This window comes from Meriones unguiculatus, chromosome 12 (assembly GCF_030254825.1).
Source record: "Meriones unguiculatus strain TT.TT164.6M chromosome 12, Bangor_MerUng_6.1, whole genome shotgun sequence".
Taxonomy (NCBI): Eukaryota; Metazoa; Chordata; class Mammalia; order Rodentia; family Muridae; genus Meriones; species Meriones unguiculatus.
In genome coordinates, this window is record NC_083360.1 from 19,427,606 (window position 1) to 19,445,615 (window position 18,010).

General features: G+C 43.8%; 1 protein-coding gene across 1 annotated transcript in view; it reads left to right on the forward strand.

Moving 5' to 3' along the window:
* Fam184b (family with sequence similarity 184 member B) overlaps positions 1-18,010 on the forward strand; it is an 87,531-nt gene that overhangs the window by 67,811 nt on the left and 1,710 nt on the right. Inside the window, exons 7-15 of the mRNA XM_021657274.2 lie at positions 645-748; positions 2,324-2,453; positions 6,043-6,196; positions 7,390-7,553; positions 8,855-8,994; positions 11,784-11,930; positions 14,086-14,203; positions 15,591-15,695; positions 16,719-16,918. Of these exons, the coding sequence (XP_021512949.1) occupies positions 645-748; positions 2,324-2,453; positions 6,043-6,196; positions 7,390-7,553; positions 8,855-8,994; positions 11,784-11,930; positions 14,086-14,203; positions 15,591-15,695; positions 16,719-16,918 (1,262 nt within the window). The remainder of the gene's footprint in view (positions 1-644; positions 749-2,323; positions 2,454-6,042; positions 6,197-7,389; positions 7,554-8,854; positions 8,995-11,783; positions 11,931-14,085; positions 14,204-15,590; positions 15,696-16,718; positions 16,919-18,010) is intronic.

Here is an 18,010-nt window from a genome sequence, read left to right on the forward strand (position 1 = left end):
GATGCCTACAGTCACCTTCACTGACCACCGACTGAGTTCCAGAACTGCCCTTCGACCTTCCCCATGGCTCCCTGGGTCAGCCTCAGGAAGGCCCATCTGTGTGACACGCTTGGGGTTGTGTCATAAGGTGGTTAAAAAGTTCAGAGCCAGCATGGGAAGGCTCTATTGCTATCCTATTGTATGACCTACTGATGGTGGGAACTGGACAAGACTCTTACTCTTTCCTGGGTTTGTTTAACAACCATTGAATTTCCCTTGTAGACTGCAAATCTAACAAGGGTCAGAGCCCACACTAGCCATACACCTGGCTGTGCTCTAGGTACTTCACCATTCCACGTTTTACCATCCTGCTCATTGCTAGTGGGGTGCCCAGGGGATCTCTGTGGCCCTTCCTCCTCCGGTTTCTGGTTGGTTGGTTGGTTGTTTTGGTTTTTAAGACAGGGTTTCTCTGTGTAGCCTTGGCTGTTCTGGACTCACTATGTAGACTAGGCTGGCCTTGAACACACAGAGATCCACCACCTCTGCCTCCCAGAGTGCTGGGATTACAGTCATGTGACACCACACCTGACTTGCTTTCCAGTTTTATAAGCCAGTTAAATCTAGGAACTTCAGTTAGTCTCATCTTATCATTGTTTTTTCCTTAGGGTCCATGCTCAAAGCCAAAGGATCTTTCTCAGACACTGCTCAGAAAAGAGGTCTCAGAGAAGCTGACAGATGACGAAGAAACCAGCAGCGATGAGGAAGAAAGGTACAGGCAGATTGGCAGCCTGCTAAGTGTGTAGAGCATGAAGACCCAGATAGGAAGGAGTTGTTTGTTCATTGCTTCTGTCCTCAAGTGCTTATGTCTGGGCTTAGCCTCCTGCTCAGTTAGAGAACAGACATATTTTGCATGGTTGGTTTTTTTTTGTTGTTGTTTGTTTGTTTGTTTGTTTTGCACAGTTATGGCTTTACATAAACTGCCTTATTTAATGTTCAGAACAGCATAGAAGACCTGAAGCACAAAGAGATTAATAATTCTGCCCAATATTCAAGGCTAGGCTGGTTACAGCCACAGCCTTTTCTTCTGTTATCAGGGAAGAGAGTTGAACTGTCTTACCAGAAGAAGCCCCCATCTGTTCTACCCATATTAGCTGCTGCTTTATCAACCATCCTCAAAATGTGTGATGTTCACCTCTCAATGAGCTACCTTTGTGTTTGGCCTGGCCGTGCTTTGCTGGGTTTACATACCTTTGGCTCCCAGCTGAGGATGAGGTCTTGCTGCTCTCCTATACTGGAGTTTTAGGTTCTTATTCATGCCTTCTCATGCTAGGACCCAGGCTGAAGAAGTAGTCCCTAACTAGGGCATGTTGTCATGGTAATGTGACATTATGATGGGCTTGATTGTTATATTTTTATACATGTATATCTTTTAAAGATTTTTAAAAATTTTATTGTACTTGTATGACTGCTTGCCTGCATGCATGTATATACACCTGTAGAGGCCAGCATAGAATGGCAGACCTCCTGGAACTGGGGTTGCAGATAGTTACCATGTGCGTGTTGGAAACTGAATAGTCCTCTGCAAGAACAGTGTGTGTCCCTAACCCTCTGAGAAACCTCTTCAGCCCTGTACATACATATCTTATGCCTGTGTGTCAGGACCTACTTTTCTCTGAAAAGCAGAGCCCCCTTCCTCATGTCTCTTTTCCCAGGGGCTTTTACTCCCTAACCTATGGTCCCTGGCCTAATGTCCTTCCCATGAGAAATTAAAGGCCTTCATCTGACATTGCTTCACATTATTAAGGCAAGCACTTAACATCCCAATATAAACATTTTAACTCATCAAGTTCCAGAGTTCAGAGCGAGGAACGATGTCCCGGAAAGACATTTGTCGGCATCATATCTAAGATGAGAAACTATTAAACTTTAGACCATCTTTTTAATAGGAAAAGGCCTACTTATAACCTCTCAGTTTATACCTAGACTAGTCAGTAAAATTATGAGCATGCTTTAAAAAGTGTAGAGGCCTGTGCAAAGTGTTGTGTCTTTCTTTCTCTTTTTTCTACATATAGGAAAAAATATGAAACTTGGTTATAGAGACGTATTTTTTTGAAGCTTCCCAGGTCCCTCAGAAGAACTCTGAGCTCACAGTCTCTTATTTGTTATGCATCCACTAAGATTAGTAGAACCTTTTACAGTTAAACTCAGAGCCTAAGTTAAGTTGCTTTTTGAAAGAACAAAAAGTGTTCTCATTCAAGTAACTCCTCCAAGGACTTCCTCCTCCCAGGCAGGAGCAGGTGAAACACCTACAACCTTAATCATTACGTTGTGCCTATTTTCAAAGGACTGGAGAGCCACTCAAGGAAGGAAGTGACCTACAACCTTCATTGGGCTCTGTGATGAAGGAGAAGGCAATGGAGATCGGACATCCACCAGAGGACTGGCAAAGCCAAAAGATCAAACTACAAACCCAGGTATCAGGGACAGGTCTGGATAAGGGATGCCTCACCCATCCCAGAGTGCAACATTGCCTTTTACAGACAGCTTTGGAAAGCACACTGGGCCTGTGGAGGTGTTATAGGTCCAGGGTAAAGGAGACTTCTTGCTTTTGCTTATTCATTAAAAAAGCCCAATACTCATGAGAACCTTCTCTGAGCCGTGAGGATTTATCAATGAACAAGTCAGATAAAAGTCCTTATGTTTTATGCATAAGGGGTGTATACATGCACAGCAAAGGTAGAGCAGACAATAAACAGTGTGTGTCATTGGTTTCCATATGTGTAGATTCAGCCAAGCTCGGGTTGAATATCTTTGGTGGGAAGTGCATTTGTGCTGAATGTGTGCATATTGGTTTGCTTTCATAATTTCCTAAACGCAGAGCTTAATGACTATCTATATAGCATTTGGTATTATACTATAGAAAGCCTTTAATACATACTGGACAGTGTTATGTATGATATACAGATGCTACCTTGTTGTATATGGTCCTGCAACCAGTCCTTGCAGCTACAGAGGACTGTCTTACAGAAGAGGTGGAAACAATAAATAGGAAATTAGATAAACAGTAATTTACCTCCTGTTTTTGAAACAAAATTTAGGATGTTTGGCTCAATACAATAATAGGTCTATAACACTGATAATATAAAAACTTTAGACTTCTTACAAATTTAGGGAATGGTGTTAGTAGACTTGTTTTCTGAACTAGAATTATATTTTGAAATAAAGTGTATCATATATACAATAACAAAACACTTTTCCCCCTGTGGCCAATAGAGGTAGAGCAGGCTTTCAAATTAACAGGTCCACCCGAATCATGCATTTGGTGAATTGGGTGGCTTGGGATTTGTTTTGTTTTGTTTTGTTTGAGCAGTGTTGATTTAGAAGCCAGAAATGTCAAAATGCTTTGGCCATAATGCATTTTGTATAAGAGCCCTTATTGTTCACTTTGCATACATTAGGCTCAGACGTACATTTAGTCACATGCATGAGATATTAGATACACTAAAATCATGTAAAATTACAGGAGCCATGAAAGCCAGGCCTTGCTGGGCTCTGCTGTGCAATGCACAATGACTCTCATCCACTGTGTCCGGGGAGAACAGCAACCACACATGTCTGTGTGAATGCCACGCATGTGGCTCCGACCATGGAGGGCAGAAGAGGGCATGGAATATCCTGGAACTGGAATTACAGGCAGTTGTGGGATCTGAGTGCTGGGAACTGAATTTGAGACCTCTAGCAGAGAAGTCAGGGCTCTTCACCACAGAGCCATCTCTGCAACCTCATATCTTTGTCTTTTAAGCCAGTTTCTAGGAATTAAAAACAGTCCTGTGTCTTATGAAATCTTAAGACATATATATCTGGATTTTAGTTTTATATCCATGTCCTGAATGTTGACTTTAGGAATTTTAATAACCTGCAGTCATCATATGTATATCAAACCTTATCTGACTTACTGGACTCTTCTATGATGTGTTTAAGAATTCTTGTTTTGTCCTCATCTTTCTTCTTTCATTTTGAAAAAATTCAGTCTTTTATCTTAGTACACTCATTTTGCCATACAAAAGACCTTTCTCAAAAAAAGTATTTTTTAACTTTTCAAAATGTTTACATTTTCCCTTAAATTTCTCTCTCATATTCTTACTGATTTCTTTTTTCTTAATTTTTTTCTTAACATTATGGTATAAAATAACAAACTTATTTACCAACTTAACTTATTTAATTATTATTATTTTGTTTTTGTTTTTCGAGACAGGGTTTCTTTGTGTAGCCCTGGCTATCCTGGAATTCATTTTGTAGAGTAGGCCGGCCTAGAACTCAGAGATCTCCCTGCCTTTGCCTCTGATATGCCAGGATTAAAGGCCTGCCACCATACCAGGCTTTTATTTACCAATTTTATTTATTACCAATTTATTAAAAGAAAGTTTAATCTGAATTATATTTTGGATATAACAAATTAAGATACCTGTTTACACATTGTTCTTTTTTTGTTGCAAGTCCTAAGTGTACATCATTGCTACATGGATTTGTAAAAAGGTTTCTTTTAAGCATTGCTTTTCTTTGTCAGTTGTAGGATGTTAGATTCCATCAAGAGCTATCCCAGATTTTGGACATTGAATTATCTTATTTAAGCAAAACAAAGGCAGAAGATAAAATACAGAGACTAACCCCACAATTGCAATTTGAACTACAAAAGGCATTTACTCCCTTCCAAACTTGGAGAGATCAAAAACAGCAACCTTTTTAGAATAGATGAATAAGCATAGTCAGAGCATTTTGCCAGAACATGCCCCAAAGGGACTGTTGCCAGAAATAGAGGCTTTGCTACCCATTCTCACATTCATAGCTCTGAAATAAACCAGATGGAACAAGACAGAAAGATACTTTGAAATCAGAGGCATGAAACCAGAATAAAAACAGATCAGAGCAAGCTAAAACAGAGACCAAAACAAGGAAACCAAACCAAAACATATAGCAATTCAAATTGTTAGGCAGAAGCTCCAGAGAGTGCCAGAGCTGAGGCAGGGGAAATCCCTAAGAAAAAATATTCACCATTCTGGAATTTCTCATCCTGGAATGGAACCCCAGCCCCGAGCCCAGCAGCAAGTGTGGTTTCTTGTTAGCTCAATGATATGTCAGAGTCCAGATGTCATACTTGTAGAGCGGCCAGAATGCCAATAGTTCCAGTTGCTAGAAACTGGTAACCACAGATAGAATTGAATATAAATCTTTGATTCTCATTTTATTTAGAAAGCCAGTAATCCAGGAAGGTAGCAGGCTAATCTCCTAAAAATTATCTTATGACAGGAACAGAACATTCCAGAGCTCAGTCTTGCCCCTCTGGTCAGATGATGAGCCACATTTCGGAACAAACTTTTAACAGTGTGTATGTGCTAAGCTGTTAACAGCACATGAGTGTAGATTCCACAAAACGAAATATAAATATGTCTTTATTATAACACAGAGCATGAAAATGCCCCAGCCATCCCTTCTGTTCTCCAGCAGATGTACAATGTAGGACATGAAAGCAGAAAGAAGGGATGAAGAGGTCTAAGGATGAGAAAGTAGAAATGAGATTGGCTAATTGAGTGAGTGTGACATGGAATCAGAAAAGGGACCTAGCGAAGTGGAAGAAAGGGACCTGTGTGTGTGCACGCGTGTGGCAGTGGAGAGGGAAAAACAAAACAAAATACATGGGGCTGCAGATGTGGCTGAGTTGGCAGAGTATTCACCCACCTTGAGGCCCTGGGTTCAGTCCCCAGCACTGCACAGTCAAGGTGTGTGAGGGCAGAGACAGTAAGATTGATGATTCGGAGTCATCCTCGGCTGCTCATCCGAGGGGAGCCTGAACTACTTGGGATCCAGTTTACAAAAAAAGGGGGGTGGGGGCAGGGAGACAGCAAAGTAGAATGAATACACACACCATGATGAAACCCATCACTTTATCTGCAAACTGCAAACATTACAAAGTGTGCACTGCAGTCAGGCCATGAGTGCACCATAGTTTGATAAGCCCACCACAAGAGTTCCAAACCACCTCATTCCTTCTGCCTCCACCCACAGGCCTCAGAGGAGCACTTGAAGAAGGAATCCGGTTACAGCTTCCAGATCCAACATCAGGCACACCTGCTAGAGCTCCAGGCCCTGGAGAAGAAGGCCAGACAAGAGCTGCAGGAGGAATGCAAGCAGAAGGCAGCCCAGCACCCTCTGCTACTTGGTAGATAACCCACCGTCCACCTGGGAGAGCTGAGCCACCTGCATGCTGGGCCAGGTGGAAACCGGTGGCAATCAGGGCACACAGGCCACAGCAGCAATCCCGTTTCCATTCCCAACTCTCAGTGAGACCTGGGGCCAGGGATTTCCTGGCTACATTTTCTTTTCCATCAAAATGGAGCTGTCATGTCTCTACCTCATATGGTCATTATGTGGGTTGAATGGGATGACATATCTAGCAAACAACATGAGTCTAGTGAACATTGACACTCTGGTAGACATTTAGTAGAACTCAGATAGGAGGAGGAGCCTTGGCAAGGATCTCATTGAATTGCCTCAGTTTTGTGGACTTCCCATTCCAGTGATATCTGCAAACTGGACGACTCAGGTTGCCCAGTTCCCCCTGACATTCTTCTGCCTACCTATGCTAGCCCTACCATGAAATTTATCTCTGGTTCCATTTCTGCATCAAAACCCATTCTCTCAGTGTTCCAGAGATTAGCAGAGGCAGTTAAGAGCTCTGGAATTAAACTAGGTTTCAACTTAATTCCACAGGGCCCCGGCAGTCTACCATCTGTCTATTGAGGGCAATGATAGTGTCCACCTCATAGGGCTATAATGACTTTTGCGAGTAAACTTCTCCAGACTGACTGTGGCTTTAGTATGGATCCTGCTAGATAATAGTCTTCTGCCCCTTCAATCCAGCCAAGAGCCTATGCCCATGACTAGGAGAACTTCTGAAAGTTTTGTCTCCTTAAAAGCGACATAAATTTCAAGATTTCTGACTTGTGCCAAGACTGCAGAAGAGGTCCTCCTCCCATTGGGCAGTTCCTTGTTCTTCCTTTGCTTTCCTTACTTGGTGCCCAGGCCCAGTTTTGCCTCAGGATCTGGGCTAGACTGAGGTCAACATACCCTAACCTGCTATTCCTCTGAACCAGCCAGCAGTAGTCACAGAGAAGAAAACATTTGAAGCTTTGTATCCTGCTTTACCACTTAATAGCTGCATAGCTCAGGGTTGCTTACCCTTCTGTTGCTTATAATAAAATGGGGCTGGGATGAGTGAGGGCAGGGGGATGGCAGGGCAGGGGAATCACATATACCATACAGGATGGTTGCAGGGTACCTAAAATGTCCCTCATATCCTTCTGTGATCCCGGAATAAATTTACGAATGATCTTTCACTCTTCTTCCTTCCAGAGTCCCTGAGGCAGGAGCTGACAGAGCAGCGAGCTGCCTGCTCAGACCATCAGAAGGCCCTGGAGGCATTACAGAATGAGCTAAGGGCTCTGGGCCCCTTGGGAGAGCGTCAGGCCATCAGTCAGTGCTCAGGGGAAAACATAGACCACACCTTTATAACAGAGGTCAGTCCCTTGCCCCTGTCCACACCAATCTCTTTCTAAAGCATTATGCCCACAGAGAACAGCCCCATATGGGTGGGCTTTGGGAGCTAGATCTCTCCCTTGCCGGAAGTGGCAAGTTCCTGCTCCCACTCCTCACCCCTAGAAACACTTGGTGCTCTGTGGGCTCCCATCTTTGTAAAGCCGAAAGCAGATAGGAACTGTTGCAGGTTACTTATGGTTCAGATACATGTTTGTATGTCTTAGCCTTCCAGGTAGTCTGGGTCACTCTTCCAATCTGTGGGAGAAATATTTCAGAACAGTCCTGGGAAAAACTCCTGTTTAGACCTCACTGATCTCATTTCAGTACTCCAGGCAATTCGCCTTCATTTTTTTCTCAGGCTTTGCCTGTTGGCTCCTTCCCTGCAGATCCATAATTCCTACTTTTGTCCTCTCTTGGTCTCCTGGCACCTGTAACCTGCCTCTGCCTCCTTGTGATACTCCCCCTGCTTGGGGTACAGCACAGCTCCACACAGGGGCCTCTGTTCTCCCAGCCCTTTCACCCCGCGGAGCTCCTACGGCACTGACTGTTGATACACAACAACTGACACTGAGATGTCCTATCAGGACAGTGACCAAGGAGAAAGGAGGGACGAGGCGTCTCAGTTAGGGTTTTATTGCCATGAAGAGACACCACGACCACAGCAACTCTTATACAGGAAAACATTTCATTGGAGATGGCTTACAGTCACAGAGCTTTAGCCCATTATATCATGGCGGGAAACATGGCAGCGCGCAGGCCAGCATGGGAGCTAGAGAAGGAGAAGAGAGTTCTACATCTTCATCGGTAGCAGCAAGGAGAGACTGTGTGGCACACTGGGCATAGCTGAGAAGAGGAGACCACAAAGCCTGCCCCCACGATAACACATTTCTTTCAACAAGACCACACTTACCCCGAAGGGGCCACACCTACCCTGACAAGGCCACACCTACCCCAACGAGGCCACACTTCCTAATAGTGCCACGCCATGTGGCTAAGCATTCAAACACATGACCCTGTGGAAGTCATACCTATCAAACCACCACACAAGGCTGAACACATTACAGCTTAAAGCAAGTCGATCATGTGGATTATCTATCTCTTATTAAACTCTCTGGGGGCCAACACCCCAAACAGGAAGAGACTTCATGGTAGCCCTCCATCAGGACCCTGAGGCAGCACCTCCAAGTCCCCCTTGTTGAATTGGCCTTAGCGTCTACTGAAACAAACAAATACATAAAGAAATAAATAAACAAATAATTTTCTACTACTGCCATCTCCTCAGGATGTGGGTGGCTCCCTGTCCTGTGCTGCAGAGAAAGGGCTCCTACAGGAGAATGCTCAACTCCAAGACACTGTTCTGCGCCTGCGTGCAGAGGTGGAACAGCACCTGCAGGAGGCGCTGCAGCTACGTGAGCAGCACCGGTGAGTCTGAAGCCCAGCTTCCCTTCTCTCTCCTCCCACATTCCTCCCTCCTCTTTTTCCCCTCTTCCCTTTCCTCCATCATTGTTGGGAGCCTCAGATATCTGAAACAGAACCCTCCTCTCCCCACAAAACTCCTTAGACTTAGAACCAGACCCAGAAGAGACAATAAGATGGAATGTGTCCTGTGCATTCTTAAGTAGTGGGGCTGCATCCTGACAAAGGGGCTACACCACGATAGCTCAGGGAAGTTATAGGAGAATGTAATATTCATTCAAGATGCTTGACCCCCTCTCAAGCATGGAGGAAGCACCAGGCTGGGTGTGGGTTTCCTTCTTTGTTGAAAGGTTTTTAATACAAATTTAATGTCTTGAATAGGACTTCTTAGGGTATCCATTTCTTCTGGAATAAGATTTATCAGTTTAGTTTTGGTCAAGGAATTTGTGTGCTTCATCTGTTTTTGAGTACTTCAATCCTAGAGTTAGTTATTCACATTTTTTTCTTTTTGTGATCTTAATACACAGAGAATCTTCTTTGCCCTGATTACTTTCACTTGGGTATTATGAACCCTCCTGGGCCAGCTCTAAACTACTTTCAGCTTTGGTTGTACTCAGTCATTTACTTTTTTAAAAGCACTTTAAAAAAAAAAATAAGTGAAAGAGATGGCTCAGAAGTTCATATAGCTTGCTCTACCTCATACTACAGGTATCAGGAATGTTGGGGTTTGTACTTTGGTCAACAATTGTTAACATTTTCTCTTAATGCATGACACCAACAAAGTTTATTAACCTCCCTAGGCCTCGGATGTCCAGAGCATCAGGTATGGTAAAGCCTAGCACACAATGGTGGAGAAAATAAAGAGAAGGAAAAGAAATGCCATGTATGGTGGTACTGTCTCTAATTCTAGCACTTAGGAGAACTGAGGTAGAGGAATCTTGAGTTCAGTGCCAGCATAAACTACACCTTTCTGGCCCTACCCTGACTCCCCCCGCCCCCCCAAAAAAAGATTCCATGTCAAGTATTTAGAACAACATGGCACTAGCCAAAAAGCAAGATAGATAGATAGATAGATAGATAGATAGATAGATAGATAGATAGACAGACTGATATCCTAAAGATAGACAGATAGACAGATATCCTAAAACTGAGCTTAAATCTGGATGCTTGGGCTATAGCTAGTGGTAGAGCACTTTCATACAAGAATCTCCATTTGATCTCTCTTTATATATATATATATATATATATATATATATATATATATATATATGTCTCTGTCTCTGTCTCTCTCTCTCTCTCTCTCTCACTCCCACACAAGCCTTACTGAATACTTTACTAAACTCACCCCCAGCTTGTCAGATTCGATGGAGCTGAGATGGAGCCTGAGAATTAGAATGTTAGAAAATTTCTCGGGAGGAGATGCCAGAGTTGGTATGTGAAATTGTGGCTGTACTCTTAAGACTGTGTCTCACCCTTGTTGCTGTAACTGTCAAGGCAAAGAAACGTTCAAACAAAGAATAAAGGAACCAGCCTCCTCCAGGCAAAGCATCCACATAGGATCAGCCAAAGGCAGGTGGACATAGTGGCACATGCATGCAATCTCAGCACTTGGAAGATGGGTGCAGAACTGCCAAGAGTTTGGGACCATCCTGGGCAACGTAAGGAGCTACAGACAACTGTCACAAAAATACAAAGCAACCAAGCAGAGGGTGTCCTTTAGTGGGACTGACACTGGGCACTGGTTTTCTAAAGAGAGATACCTACACAACAGGGAGCCATGCTTAACAAATCTGCTCTGAGGTACTCAATAATCCCCACTGATGGTGAGGAGATCTGACCACAGCAAAAGGGTTTTTCATAGGACTCTCCTCACTCTGCGCACTGAAACTGTTGTGAGGCAACTCTGTCTCCGACTAACTGAGGACATGAGGCCTCCCTCCCAGGTCAGCCTGAGACCTGAGTTCATCTGAGAGCAGCCAGGAGCCCGTCTGGCTGAGGTGGAGCACCACAGATCAAGAGATGTGCCATGTGGTCCTAGGCACGTCCTCCTTCCATTGAGGAAAGCAATGATCCCTCACCTGGGGGAAAAAGGAGTCACATAAAAATATGCATGTACTTCCTGAGTCCTCTAGGACTCTGCTGTGGACCCATTAGGATCTTTCTCTAGGTTAAGAACAGTAACAGCTAATGGTTGAGAAAAGGTATTTCTGCTATTGACTCTTCTAGATCTACAAGCTCAGTTTCTCCTTGTAATGACCCTGTAAGGTACACACCCCATCACTTCCATCCAATTTCATCCAACAGAAGAAGACTCGGAACCCAAGGTCACACAGTTAAAAATAATGGCAGAAGCTGAGGACTTTAGCAGCCTGGACCTAATCACTACTCTTTTGGCATGCCACCCACTTTTCTGGAAACCCTGAATAGGGTTTTCCTGATTTCAGAGTTCTAGGCTTTACTGAAAGAATGCTACTTCTGGTCTCCCCAACCTGCCTTGTGGAGAGGGGAGTGTTTCTGGGGTTCCCCCCAGGTCTGTTTTCCTTCTTCCAAGGAAGGCAACTCTTTTTCTCAGGGTTCGCCTTTACTGATACTGGAATGGGAAGAGCCTAAGAACAGTTACTGTGGCAAGGCTTTCCCTGAACTTGACACCTAAAGACCCCAGGTGTCACTCTCATAAGGATTTTGGTATCATTCAGTTCAGGGCCTTAGGCCACCAAACAGAGAAATAAGCCCTCAAGTTCAAGGACTCAGGCTCAGAGCGTGGGTGATTCTGAATGTGCTTTCATCTCTCACAGGTTGCTAGAGGAAGACCAGAAAGCCCAGAGAGCCATAGAGGTGGAGGCACTCCGCCAGGAGCACCGGAAGGAGATGCAGGCCATGGTGGCAGATTTCAGTGGTGCCCAGGCCCGACTCCAGGCCCGGCTGGCTGCTCTGGAAGCTGAGTGAGCAAGACCTTGGGCCCAGGTGGGGAGGGACTACTAGGTCTATCATTTTGGGAAGTGACCTAATATCCCTAGACTTCCATGATTTTAAAACTTCAAGGTCAGCTGTGTGGCGATAAATACCTTCAATCCCAGCACTCTGGGAGGCAGAGACAGGTAGATGGCTGTGAGTTCGAGGCCAGCCTGGTCTAGCAAGTCCGGGACAGCCAAGGCTACACAGAGAAACCCTGTCAAAACATGTATGGACAGCCCTGGAAGAGCATGGATGACCTACCAGGCCACACTCCTAAAGATAACTGATCCACTATCCCAGCAGCTATCATTGGCCAGTAGCCCTTCATCCTGGTGTGCTGTCCACCTCCCATCTCCATGCTGGGATTTAGTGCGTCTTGAGCTTGTACAGGTTTCATTCTTGCTGCCACCACCATTGTGAGTTTATATGTACAACTGCCTTGCTTTGTCATAAACAGTTTTTCCTTGTAGTCATCCATCACCTCTGGTACTTACAATATTTCTGCCCCCTCTTCTGTATTAATTACTGAAGAGGAGATAGATATAGCAGTCTTTCTTGCTTTCTCTTTAATTGAAAATAGCTTTTTCTAGCATAATGTACGTGATTACAGTTTGCCCTTTCTGTTCTTCCCAGTTCTCCCCACATCCTCTCCTATCCAGATCCACTCCCTTTCTGTCTATCATTAGAAAACCAACCGGCTTCTAAGGGATAATAATAAAATATAATATAGCACAATAAGATAAAACAAAGTCTAACACTTTAGCCTAGAAGAACAAACAGAAGGAAAAGAGCCCAAGAAAAGGCACAAGAAATGGATATAGACACAGAGACACACTTGTTTGCACACTCAGGAATCTCATTAAAACACTAAACTGGAAGCCAGATATATATGTCAAGGGTCTGTAGGGTAAAACAAGGGAGAGAAAAATGTATAAATAAAATAAAAATAAGATAGGAAAAAAAGGGAAAAGCTCTATCACAACATTATGAGACAAGAGACCACCAAAGATGCCATTGGGTTCACTTTCTGCTGGCCATCGACTGCTTGGCATGCATCCTACTCTTGAGAGTAGTTTGTCTTTTTCAGTAAGACTCCCTTGGAGAAAACTGAATTTTCATTTGCAAGTGGTTATCAATGGGAGATAGCTTCTAGGATGGGGCATGCATCCACTACTTCTTTCAGCTCTAGGACCCATCTGGTCAGACCTGTGCCTGTTGCCTTAGTTTCTGTGCGTTGGTCTTGTTGATTTAGAGGACCTGTTTTCCTACTGGATTTCATTCTCTCTGGCTCTTACGATCTTTCAGCCTTCTCTTCTTAAGGTTTCCTTGAGCCTGGAGGGGATTTGATAGAGACATCCCCTTTAGGTCTGAGTGTTCAAAGGTCTCTCACTCTGTAAAATATCTGGCTTGCCTTTTTTTTTTTTTTTTTTTTTTTTTTTTTTTTTAAGAACTGGAATCTAGGGTTTTACCCTAGATCTCTGGTCTATCTAGTGTCAGGTTCTTGGTCACCCAAGTAGTGTTGGGTATGGGTTCCAACTTGTGCAATGGGAGTGGGCCTTAAGCCAAATCGTATATTGCTTCCAGAAGCTTTATACCACCAGTGCACTCGTGTATCTTATAGACAGGATACCGAGTTTGTGACAGGGAGGGTTCGGCAGCATGCAGAGTACCAAAGACACTAGCATGCAGAGTTGAAGGCTCTATGTAGGCACCAACTCTACATCTCCATGTTCAGTGAGTTGTGTGGGTGAACTCTTCAGCAATAGAGACTTGCTATCAGCGTTCTCTCCCCCCATCACTGTCCTGCCTTATTTCCTTTATGGCTGCATCTGAAAGGGCTTGACTCTAAGATTGTGCTGTATTCTATGTTCCCACCAGATGGGGCTAGAGCCTTGAGGGCATCAGGAGACCCTGCAGGCCCAGGGTGTGGGGGTAGTGCTCTTTTTCCGGAACCAAGCCTTGCCCCAGAAGCCAGGCTGCATGCAATATCTGTGTGCACACTCCCTAGTTCTGAAGGCAGGAGAACTGACAGGAGGCGGACCAAAGCAGGGACCTGGGTAGTCCCACTAAGCACACAGGCTCCCACCTGCCTGTTGAGAAAGCGCAACCTCTGTAGAAGGGCTGACTGCATACTTTAAACAGGCTAAAAGATTGTGGAGAGAAGCCAAGAAAAGGAACGTCACGGCCTGAAGATCTGCAGCTCATCAGCCGCCTGCAGACACGCCTGAAGGAGAGAGAGGACATCATCAGGCAGCTCACGGTGAGGCCTAGGCCGGGGTGGGAGGTGCTACCCAACATGTACCATAACGCTGCTTGCTTTGAACCTGGCAAGTCTATAGCCGCTGGAAGTATTGCCTGTCAGTCTTATTTCCTCCTATTACTAAGAAGTACTCATAAGCAAACCCCAAAACAAACAAACAAAAAGATACAGGCAAAGAAAAAAGCCACTCTAACCCCAAGTATAACAACATTTGTTTAACACTGATTCTGTTTTTTTAACCTACAGAATTTGATAAAAATCTATTTACTTACCTTGGAATTTTCATAAAATCATTCAAATTTACCATTGTTGATCTTTCTTTTGTAAGATCAACCACCCATTTTTTTTTTTTTTTTTTTTGGTTAGCAAACCCATTCTCTAGAATTATTTCCAATTCCTTTGATTCTGCACCTCAAAACAATCAAGACTTGATGCCCTCTTCCTTAGGGATGCCTCTCCCCTTGGTCTGTCTTTGACTCTTAGAATTATATTAATAAGGAATAACCACTCCTTTGGTAAGTATAGCAAAATATTATAGTTATGACTGTCTTTTAAAACATATTTTTTTATTTATATTTAAGAGAAAGAGAGAGAGAGAGTGTGTGTGTGTGTGTGTGCGCGTGTGCATGTGTGTGCGCGTGTGTGTGTGTGCGCGTATACCAGGTGCCTTTGGAGGCCAGTGTATGGTGTCAGACCCCCTGAAGCTGGAGCTACAGGCATTTGTGAACTGCCTGATTATAGGCACTAAGCATTAAATTCATGTCTTCCGGAAGAGCTGTCAATGCTTTAACAATCGCACTATCTCCAGCCCCAGTTATAATTATCTTAGAACAATTTCCCAAGTTGAGGATGCTTGTTGCTCTTGCAGAGGGCCCAGGTTCAGTTCCGGGCAGCCACATGGTGCTTCAGTCCTTAGCTCCACACAAATCAAGTGTGGTCGCACATGTCTAAAATCCCGGCACTCAGGAGTCAGAAACATTGGAAGTTCAAGCCCATATTCATCTTTGGCCAAGCAGTGTTTGACCCTGTTTCAATCAAGGCAAGGGTGAGAAAGGTTCGAATTTTTTGGGTATGCGGAACAGTTTTCTTTAATTATTTTAACTTTTGTACTAGATTTTACTTTCAGGTACTCAGGATAGTTAGATTTTTTTTTTTGTTTGCTTGTTTTGTTTTAACTTGCTAAGGCAGTGTGCCCTTTCCTTCACTGGTAATATGAAGCTCTAGAGGTGAAGGTATTTTCTGGGTACTTCCATGACTGGTAGCTTGATTGCCCCTCACCTACCCCCTATCTCCAGGGCTTTCTTCTTTCTTCTGCCCTCCCACAATCTGGACAAAACCAAAGGCCCATGGCTAAGCTCTCTAAGACCTGGTTGCCTTGGTTTTCCAGGAAGAGAGAAGATTTCACTACGCAGCCTTCCCCAGTGCAATGTCCCATCGGAATCGGTCCTTCTCTTTCAATCCTCACCCGGGATACTTGACCCCTTCTATGAAGGTAAATCAGTTTTAACACATCACACAATAAGCAGCTTTCTTTTCTCCTAAAAGTGGCTGTAGCACATTGATGGGCTGGTGGACACTCAGTGGAATAGTCACTGGAAAAAACCCACGGGAATTATCTAAAGTGCTAGCACACAGCACTAAGAGACTATGTGTGGCTTGTATTTTCTGTGCATCTTTGAGTTTCTTAAAGCAAATATGTCGCTATAAATATTCCCTCCACCATCTAGATGATGGGAGAAAATATCCTACTTCTTCCCTCTGTTTCTCCATATACTTGTAGACTCTGTAATGATGACAAATATATTCATAACAACTCTTTCATGTCCTATCACAAGATCCCCAAAGTTGAAAAGAATCTGTACTTCATAGCTCACAGAGTAACAACCCTAGACTGAATGGACCTGCCAAGGCCTCATTTGTGGTTTTTAATGTTTCCCTCTATTGTAGCAATGTAACTTGCATTTTAGAGGCTAATGAAGATGAAGTTGAAGGTGAAGCAGGGCCAGTCCCTGCTATTATATGGCACCTAAAATATTTAAGAAGTTATAAAACATGTCTTTCCCCAAGTCGTGGGTATAGATCATAGATCCTTGTTTGGTTTGGTTTAAATTACAAAATAAAGATAGAAAAAAATGGTTTGAAGGGCAGGGAACATAGCTCAATGGAAGAACAATTATCTGGCATGATTGATGCCCTAGATCCCATTCCTAGCACTACAATAAACTTATTAAAACATTTTTTAATTGAGACATGGTTTCACTGTGTAATCCTGGCTGGCCTGGAGCTCACTGTGTAGTTCAGGCTGGCCTTGAACTCATAGAAATCTGCCTCCTGGGTGTTGATATTAAAGTCATGTAGTAATATGCATGCCCCCCAAATAATATTTAAAACAATACCAAAATATATAAGTAGCATTGTTACCTCTTTTCCTTGTCATTTGAGTTGGGTGAGCCCATTTGCATTTATAATAATGCTCTTTTTCAGGTAGCACTAATTGCTTTCCTCTAACAAACAGAAAAAGAAGATGGAGGAAGTACCCAGCAGAGTGGTCAGCGTGCCAAACCTTGCCTCCTATGCAAAGAACTTTTTGAGTGGAGACCTGAGCACCAGGATCAATGCCCCTCCCATAACTAAATCACCCAGCCTGGACCCAAGCTCCAGCTGTGGCCAGCCTTACAAACCCACCCAGTTACTAGATGGGAAAACTACCACAAGGTGTGTGGGGGAGGGTGACGGTGTTACTTTATTTCCCCAAGGACAGGAAAGAAATTAGGGTCTTCTCAGGTACCTGCTGAGAATCTGGCCAGCCTCGGAAACAGTGTCAGTCCAGCCAAACAGGAATGCTGACAATATAAACTGTGTTATTCTTAGGAATGTTGGTGCCAGACTTTCAGAGGACTGATGTTTATGGAATCACTTAATTTAAGATCTCTATCCAAAAAAATCTACTTTTTCTTAGTGTGTGGTCTCTACAGTTCCCTGAATTCCTATCTTAAAAATGAATACAGCACCTACCTGATCACATTGGTGTGACTACAGGAATTAGCCCATAAGATATCCCTCCCCACGGACCTGACACAGAAGTGTGGTTTAGCTAAGGCTACTTTTCAGTGTGAATTTGTATTACTGAGGCAGTGAGAGCATCTCAGTGAGTCTGTGGAGGGTGATGTCATCAAAGGGTGATGCCCTTTGATGCCCCTTTCACATTTTCCCTTGTGACACGCTTCCCTTCCAGAGGCATGTGAAGGCTCACCCTTGTTTACTAACTTTCCTTCTTATCAAGACTTTCATTCAAAGGGCCTGCTTTAAATTCTGAGCTTGAGGTTTGCATTTGAAAGGCCCTCCTCAAAACTCCCTTGGTTCCAGAAGCTCTCTACATGCCAACCTGCCCATGGCTGTCAGACTGGATGGGAGGCATAGATCTTGACTGCTGAGCCAGGAGAAATCATTTGTCACCTCTAAATGAATGTGGCCCCTTTGGGTCCTGCTTGTGGATTAAGGTCTACAGCAAAGCACACCAGCTCTTTACCCTCATTGATAGGCACCTCTGTTTTAAACTATTTTGTTTTCTTTTTCATTCTTTCCTCTTAATTAATTTATGGGTCAGTGCAGTGGTGCACACCTTTAATCCCAGGACTCTGTAGGTAGAAGGAGGTGAATCTTTGTGAATTCTAAGCCAACAGACTACATAGTATATTTTAAAACAGTCAGAGCAACAAAGTGAGAGATCCTATCTCAAAAAGCCCCCCAAATTACATTATTTATTGGGGCATGGCATCTGCCATGGCACACATGTTAAGGTCAGAG